Consider the following 8,357-nt stretch of genomic DNA (forward strand, 5'->3'; position numbering starts at 1 on the left):
ATATTTTTAATATAATATATAAAAAAAATTATATTTTTTATTATTGCATTTGTATTATTAATGTCAAATGTATGTAATGGATGCTAATTGCAAAACACATATAAAGAAATTGATTTTAGCAAAAAATTAATAATAATAAAATAATAATATTTTATTTTTATTTTATCTCAAATATGCATAAGTCAATATGAGAATTTTGCTTAAATGGTAAAGAGGATATGCAAAAGAGGTGATTTTACATATACATATGCATAGACCAATGTTAATGCTCTAAAACACAACATTTGGGTTATTTATAATTAAGTACTCTTTTAAAATTATATTTTCTTAATATTTTTAAGTAGTTCTAGCCTCAAAGAAAATATAAAAGTATTTTTTATAATATATAAAAATTATGTCATATTATCTCAATATTCATCATTTGTTGAAAAGTCCATTTGTTATAATTTGCATCTACAACTATTTTATTTACCCGACGAAAGAGAAATGCTTCTTTCACAAAAAAAATTTATAAAAAATAAATTTATAATTTGATATAACTTGATTTGATATGTCAAATTGTAAAGGTTTTTCTAATACTATAAAATAAATCTGGTGTATCATAGTAAATCATATCAATTTATAAATTCACTTTTATAACATCTCTTTATTAATATATCAATTCTCCGCATGAAATATGAATAACTTAATTTTGAAAAGAGTACTAAGATTTTAAAGATATTTTTCCTTAAGATTAATTTAAAGGGTATAAGTGCTAGCCGCGTAGCTTTAACTGTTGGACGTGTCTACTAGTATAAATTTTATTTTTTATTTTTTTCTTCTTTTTTTTTATTTTTTTAACATATTTAAATATTTTTTTAAAAAAAATATATCAATATATTAATAATCACTTCTTTAATCAATAAGTAAAAAAAATTAAATACATAAACGGTCAAAATAAAAAGATAAAATAAGACGAATTAGTAGCATTATTCTAATTTAAATGATATAACAAAGAGTTAAAAGGAAGTCGATTGCATGACAGGAAGCGGATCATTTTGGAAGACAAAATTTCAGCAAAAATAAATAAACCGAAGTTAAATTAATATATCATTAAAATTAATTATATAAGAATTCAGTTCTAATTTGAAATAAAACAAGCATATAGCTTACTTAATTAAATTAGTGATTACCAATTCTCAGACACGGCACAATATTTTAGCAAAGAATCTTTCAAAAAAAAAAATAGCAAAGAAGTATCATTGGTTTGGCCAAAACCTTTCTCATTTGGTTTGGCTCTGTTTGCAGAATGATCTCTCTGTTTCTTTCTCTAGCATTTCTTCCTGACAACAATCGGTACGTTCTCTGATACTCATATGACTCTTATGGGATACTTCTATGTTCCCTTATTGTTTGGCTGCCGAGAAAACTGAAGAAACTATAACCAAATGAAATTAAAGTTTTCTGAAATTTTTATCTTACGATTTTTTTTTTTTTTTTTGCCTCACTTCGAAATGAGGAAAAGCCCATATTAGCAATGTCAATTCAATTTTTTGTGTTTCAGTAAGTTTGGCTTTTTGTTTCCTCGCAGAATAACAGAAAATTTGTTTCTACAATACCTAACTAATTTCTTTAGTTTTCTCTGCGGCCGAACGTAGGATTTGGGTTTTTGGTGAAGGGATTCCTTTGCAGTTTTTAATAAAACTTTCGTTTAATAATTTCTACGTTGTTCAGGGTATAACTCTGTTTTCCTTTTTAGATTATTGCTTTCGTGTGGAAGCGCAGGAAGCAGAAATGGGAATGAGAAACATCACTTTTTGAGATTGTTATGCCCTTTCCAATATTTGAGATTGGTTGGGATAATGCAAAAGTAGATAATATTTTAGTTTTCGTTGTTGTTCGAAATTTATGCAAATTAAAAACTGATGGTTCTTTGTGTGATTTTGGTGGTTGCATGATCATATGATCCATTGAATTATGAGCTTTCAGTGGATTATGGTATTCAGTTATCTCAAAAGGTTTTGTGGGTTTTCCTATCCTGTTGTGAAAGTTTGAGTTTTTTATATTAGAGTGTCTAATTTTGTGTAAACATTTTGGTTTATCGGTATTGGACGGTTGGAGGGCGAGTTAAAGAGACTATTCATGTAATGGATCATAGTTATTCCGAGGAAAGTGATTCAATTGTTGATTTGGAAAGTGGCGAGACCACAAGCGAAGAAGATGGAATTGAAGACTTGGATGTGGGTGGTAAGCATGCAAAGAAAATGTTGAGTAGGCTGAGGAGTGGATGTATTAGTTTTGATGGATCAGTGGGGGATATTGATGGATTAGATCCAACGAAGACTGTATTACAGCCTGATGAGAATTTGGAGATATTGGAAGGTGAGGTGGAAGGAAAGGCAGCGGGTATGGTGAAGATGAAAATGGCAAGTGAGAAAAGGAAAAAGGCGAGCTCTAAGAAGCCTCCCAAGCCACCCCGTCCTCCTACTGGTCCGTTATTGGATGCAGCAGATATGAAGTTGGTCAGAGAAATTTCTGAGCTTGCAAGATTGAGGCGTGCAAGGATTGAACGAAGGAAGGAAGTGAAGAAAATGAGAGCAGATAAAGCATCATCTTCAAATGGTAACCTTGTTGCATTGATCATCACCATGCTCTTCTTCTTTGTGATAATCTTCCAGGGTAATTTTGTCCTAATCCTGTTTACTACTATGGAGATTGCATTATGTTGTCACTGATTGATAATTTATTTTTTCTTTTTGGTTGTTTGTTATTCATCTCATCACCTTAAAAGGTCTTCACTGAAGATAAAGGCTTTTGAAAAAAAAATTAAAAATTTATTCTTCTACTCAAGAGTGATGACACTGAAAAGATAATAAGATAATAGTCCTCTCAAAATTATATAATGTGTATAAACAAATAAATTTTGGTAGTGCATAGTAGCTGAGGAATATGAGAATATGGTATATACTGGTGCCAATTTAATCCTTGTGTGTGTGTGCGTGCACATTTCATATATTTTTGTTTGTACATTTCCCAGCTTATAGTTGTCCTTCATTCAATAATTATTTTTTTTCTACTTTCAGGTATATTGGGCTTTCGAATGTGATGCCTCAAGATGTGGTCGTCTTCAGATTTCACCAAGTAGATTCCTGTACATCTGCTTCTTGTCCTTTTTCTCCCCTTATCATTGTTTCGGTTTGGCTTTGCAATTTATGTTATAATTATATTCCATGTTTGATAATATATCAGATTACTTACTTGATCTGATGTGATAAATAGCAATGCTACTTTGTTTCCAGTTTTCATATTTTGCTAAGACGTGCAAATATTTGTAATTATTTGTTAGTTAGCTGCAAAAGTAGCATGCTTATTATACAGGGGTTACCAAACTAGGAGAAATATAAGAACAATGCTCTCTCTCTCTCTGACTGTTTATCTATCTGTCTCTCTTTGAATTATCAAATTCTATATGCAAGTTAATTTTGTAATTTGAGTTATAAAATGCAGGAGTTTGCTTTAGAAGTGTTCAAGTATTAGTCTCCACATATCCAGAATCCGCAATGATAGTAGTTGGTGGTGAGATTCAAGTTGAATAGTTTAACACCCTTCTGCTAGGGGGGGGACCAATGGACCTGATTCTTGGATCCCCAAGTATGTTACTCTCTCTCCATTTCAATTTTTAACGTAGAAAAGCATCTCTGCAATTACTAACTCCATTTTGGGGCTTCTTGTTGACATCATAGTAGTGTTTATTGTTGAAGAATGAGAACTTTGCATAGCTGCAGAAAATCTAAACTTTGTTGTCTTTAGGTCTTGCTAAATCTTTTGTTCCATGAGGTATACTTTTGGTAGATGCTGGAGTCTCTTACAGGTGTGGATAATTAATAGATCTTTTGGGCAGGATCTGATGAAACTCAGGATCTTGATTTGTCCATGTGTGGCAAAGTTATCAATCTTTGGTTTCACGGAATATAGCCAGTTTGGTCACAGTTAATGTTATCATTCCCATGGGGCACAAAGCACATAGAGCTGGATTCACAAGGACTCTGGTGCAGGCTCGCGGCTTCATTTTATGGTGAATATGGCTGTTCAAAGTTCTATTGTCCTGTGGCCAGACATGGAGGAAAGAGGAACTTTTTCCCCCATTGTCCCCTCTGATAAGAGAATGTAATATCAGCAGAAACTATTATGATGACATTTCTTTTACATACAAAAAATATCATCAAAAACTATATCATGTATAGATGATATGAATTTTGTTGTGAACTTCAATTTATTTTTCTTCCATTGTCCACAATGATAAGAGAATGTAATAGCATCATTATATGATTTATGCATAAAGCATGTGGCATGTGGCTTTTCTATTGAACTCTCTCTCACTTTTTATACCACCTTGCAACTGCTAAGGATTTTGAAAAGATTGTGCCACTGATCTTAAATTGCAGTACTAAGAAGATGCACTCCGACCAGACAAGACAAGGAATCTTAAAAAGAAAAGTAAAAGGAGGAAAAAGATAAGTTTGCAAAAGTGAGAAAGTAAACATGTCAATAAAAGGAGGGACAGAGTCCTGACTGACCCAATTAATCGAAGAACTTTTCCAATTGCCACCATCCATGCAACCAAAGTGCCTCCCCCACTTGAAAAGTTAAAGGAAAGAACATCGATTCAACATAATAAGAAAAAAAAAGATTACCTGTATTCTATAGCTTGCAGTTAATGGTTGATGCCAAAATTACCATTTTTCTAAACAATTTGCACCATTCATCCTCGTTAAAATATGTAGTAACTGTTTATTGGACATATCTGGGAAAGCCAAAAATAATTCAATAATTGTCTGCAATAAAATGAGCTTAGTACATAAAGGTGGAATCCATATCCATAACAAGGACGACTCCTCTTATGGTAGAATAACTTGTATGATTGATGCTGCAGTTACCAGGCTGTTTAACCCCAGTTCATGCAGAAATACTTCGAATTAAGCTCCTAAATTGTGTCCATAAAATTGCTCAAAAGGATCACGAACACTAAGATGCTAAAACTCTGGAGAAAATAAAACAGTTTCATGTGGAGATGTCCAGCTATCACGTTCTCTAGCAGACAACCATCTTGATCTTAATCCTCAGTAGGATCAGCTATTAAGAAACTAACTAAGATTTCACAGGCTGAACACGAGGCCTCCAGAGTCCCAGCCTATACTTGTGGGCATATTTCAATATCAGCTTCCTCTGCAAGACAAAAAACGGGTGTCAGAATTTATGCAAGATTTTTTTTCTTTTTTTTTGGACGGGAGGGGGTGTTAGTAGAATTTAAGAAAGCCAACTAGGAGTTATCATGTCTAATATCACAGAATCATGGCCCCAGTTTTAACAAGTAGTAAGCATAGAATGGCAGCCTCATTTACAAGTTATTAACAGCATAAAAGAGATGCGCGCAAGACCTGATTCATACCATTTTCCCCCCTCCATACCTCATAAATAAATGTAATTCATTCATGTTAAGGCCAATGTATTTTCTGTGTGTGTATCTATTTATATATATGTCCGTGTGCGTGTGTATAAAGATATAGATGAACCCAACTATATTCATCCACAAAGTCGCAAAATGGCATCTGGCAATACAGCCACGGTCAAAGGTCTAACCACTCGTATTCACGTAATATTTTGTACAGCCTGCCATCCTCGAACTAGTTCACAATACCAATAGGTTTTGAATGAGACCCGGGTAAAACAGAATGTAGTGATTGCTACTAACTTAATTTTTTGATAAGTAATACCTCACACTACTATAATAGGCCAAAATTTTATCGGTAGCCAATAAGAGAACCAACCATTAGCACATAATATGATGAGACAATAGAGAACCATTAACACTAAAGTTATTACATCTTCAAAGTCGTCATATAGCAATCCTATTATGTCTTGGAAGTCAAGCAAGGTCTAACATTTCCATCGATCAATGCCAATCAAATCCTCAGGGTTGAGGCATAGAAAAATGTAACAACCTATCAAGATCAATATGACATGATAACTTGTTATATTTCATACCATGTGACAAATGTCAAGCTGAGATATCATTCGACAGCCATATTCATACCAAAACCAGATCACAGAGCTAACATGATTGTAAACTTGAATAAAAATAAACTGCTGCCATATAGGAACATATCGCCAGTGATAAAACAACATGCTACAGCATCACTATACCCATAACACATGCATGAAATCTAGACAAAAATATATTAATTCGGAAATACTAGTTGCTCAACTGCAAACCAAAATTGGTTGCATAAAAAATTAAAATAAAAATAAATCGAGGGGGAGAGAGAGAGAGAGAGAGAGAGAGAGAGAGAGAGAGGGAGAGAGAGAGAGAAACTCATGCTGACAACAGAGAATCTCTGTGATAGTCACAAGTACCTTAAAGATGAAACTCAAAAAAACAAATTCTAATATTAATCAACATAACCTGCATCTCTCTTTACACGTCAACAAAATAACGAAATTTATCTTACTACAAAGTCCCACAAGTAAGGAAAGAGTTTTGCAACTGTAAAACAGGCTTCCATCTATCTTTTGCCAACCTAATATTATGCAAACATCAAGAAATAACTCGTTCTGAGTTTACACTGATTAGACAAACTAATCATAGCTATGCTATTGCCAAAAAGATATGGCGAACCTCTCAGACAAGAATTGTGCATCAGACTGAACAATCTGTGACCTAATTAGAAGTTACCTTGCGATATATCAGCATACTGGGACCATAAAAACGGAAAGAGTTACAGTGTGGCTGCAAGCCCCAGCATGATAAGTGTGTATGGCAGGAAAAACATAACTTGATGATTTACGAGCAACCTGTTCTTTTATGTCAAACCTTATTTGCTAACTTAGAGGAAACATTACAAACGGGGTAACCAGAACTTCTGAATAAGAACTCAAAAGTGCTAATCGCAAATCATTAGGAATACATTCCTATGTACAAATATATCTCTAACCACAATTATGATGAAACCCACGTGCACATATCAGACATGAATGCATGCATGCACATTGTTCCAAAGAGACGAGAATAATCTGCAGTGAATACCTGTTGGCATGGTATGCCAAGTTTCTTGAGCTTAAGAGTTCGAGAGACAAGCAACTTCTGAAAGTCACCAATCTCAGACTCAAGCTTAGCCACATGGGATTCGACCCCTTTGCCTATTCCATTCAAAAACTCTGGTATGCCAACCTTTTCTGCAACAATACCAAGCAGAGCCCCAAACTCAATCATTGCTTCTAATTTCCTAATGCCCTAAATATTCTTTTTGGTTGCAAAAATAGCATAAGAAAAATATATAAATTTCTTGATGAAAATACTGATAATTGGGGGCTTGAGAAAAACAAGTTACAAGACTCCTCGAACTAAGCCTAATACGACTATTTGGCTTAGTTAAGGCAGGTTTTCAATTTTCAGAAACCCAGACAGCTCAATAAAAATACTATGTTCAGTTTATTTCTTATTTTCTCATTATCTCTGTATCTCAGGAATCAAACAATATCCGGGACCCCAATAAAAAAAAAAAAAAAACAACAACAACCTTTATTCTCACCCCATTTATTTTCGTTGATGCATATTTCTTACCATTAAAAAGGAAAGTAAACGGCGTCAATTCTTTGGAATTCTTTCCTCAGTTTTTTTCAGGAACCAAAGGGAAGCAGAAAATAAATCGTACAGCGAGAAATCAAAATTCCGCTCAGCTATTTAGCATAGTAGAGACGAGTTTCTTTTCCAGGAAGAGCCCAACAACACGACTCGCTATACCCAGAAATTATTTTCCCTTTTTCCCGAAGTTCTCTTAAATATTATCAGCAACACGCGCACACAGAGAGAAAATGGCGTGATGAATTCATGCTAAACCCCGAGAAGAAAATTACCTACATAAAGGGCGGATTTGGAAAAGAACCGAGAAAATCCAGGTGTTGGATGTGGCTGTGTTGAGATCGAAATCGGCCTCGTTTTGAGAATTATTTGCCTCCACGCCATCGTCTTCCACTGCTTCTATGAGTGTTTCACTAGAGAAACAAACTCAAAAACCACAGATGGGTTTTAGGAGCGGTTCATAAACGGCATGTCGTCTATTGAAATTGCAAAACTCGTAATCGGGCTATGGAGTTTTTACTTTTTAGCCCATTTATGATTCGAACGTAATAGTGAATACCAATTCAGGCATTTAGGCCATTAGATACCAACGTAATCTCTCAACATCCTCAAAATACCATCTTTCCAAACCTTTTTTAAAGAAAATTTAAAAATGAAAAAAAAAAAAAAAGGAAAAAGATAATAGCCACCCTGTAGTGGCCACCACGAACGGCCTAAATAGGGGTGCCATGGTTCATGG

The 8,357-nt window shown here is 34.0% G+C and overlaps 2 protein-coding genes across 7 annotated transcripts; one reads left to right on the forward strand and one right to left on the reverse strand.

Annotated features, from left to right (window-relative positions):
- Positions 1 to 1,231: 1,231 nt before the first annotated feature.
- LOC108987917 lies at positions 1,232 to 4,339 on the forward strand. Of its 6 annotated transcripts, none has more exons than XR_004802760.1 (5): positions 1,232 to 1,335; positions 1,739 to 2,658; positions 3,063 to 3,130; positions 3,487 to 3,630; positions 3,881 to 4,339. XR_004802760.1 is itself a non-coding variant. In XM_035695488.1 (2 exons), the coding sequence occupies exons 1-2, from the start codon at positions 2,127 to 2,129 to the stop codon at positions 3,083 to 3,085; spliced, it is 498 nt and encodes a 165-aa protein (XP_035551381.1). In that variant the 5' UTR covers positions 1,232 to 2,126; the 3' UTR covers positions 3,086 to 3,478. The 6 variants fall into 6 exon arrangements, 2 of the variants coding, with proteins under 2 accessions (XP_035551381.1, XP_035551380.1); XR_004802759.1 differs by having other exon boundaries at positions 1,236 to 1,335; positions 1,714 to 2,658; XR_004802758.1 differs by having other exon boundaries at positions 1,233 to 2,658.
- Positions 4,340 to 4,744: 405 nt separating this feature from the next.
- Positions 4,745 to 8,103, reverse strand: LOC109014229. Its single transcript, XM_018996602.2, has 3 exons — positions 7,894 to 8,103; positions 7,064 to 7,212; positions 4,745 to 5,205 (listed from the first exon to the last, which is right to left on the reverse strand). The coding sequence occupies exons 1-3, from the start codon at positions 8,000 to 8,002 to the stop codon at positions 5,128 to 5,130; spliced, it is 336 nt and encodes a 111-aa protein (XP_018852147.1). The 5' UTR covers positions 8,003 to 8,103; the 3' UTR covers positions 4,745 to 5,127.
- Positions 8,104 to 8,357: the final 254 nt, after the last annotated feature.

The sequence above is a fragment of the Juglans regia genome, chromosome 11 (assembly GCF_001411555.2).
Source record: "Juglans regia cultivar Chandler chromosome 11, Walnut 2.0, whole genome shotgun sequence".
In the NCBI taxonomy this organism is placed as follows: Eukaryota; Viridiplantae; Streptophyta; class Magnoliopsida; order Fagales; family Juglandaceae; genus Juglans; species Juglans regia.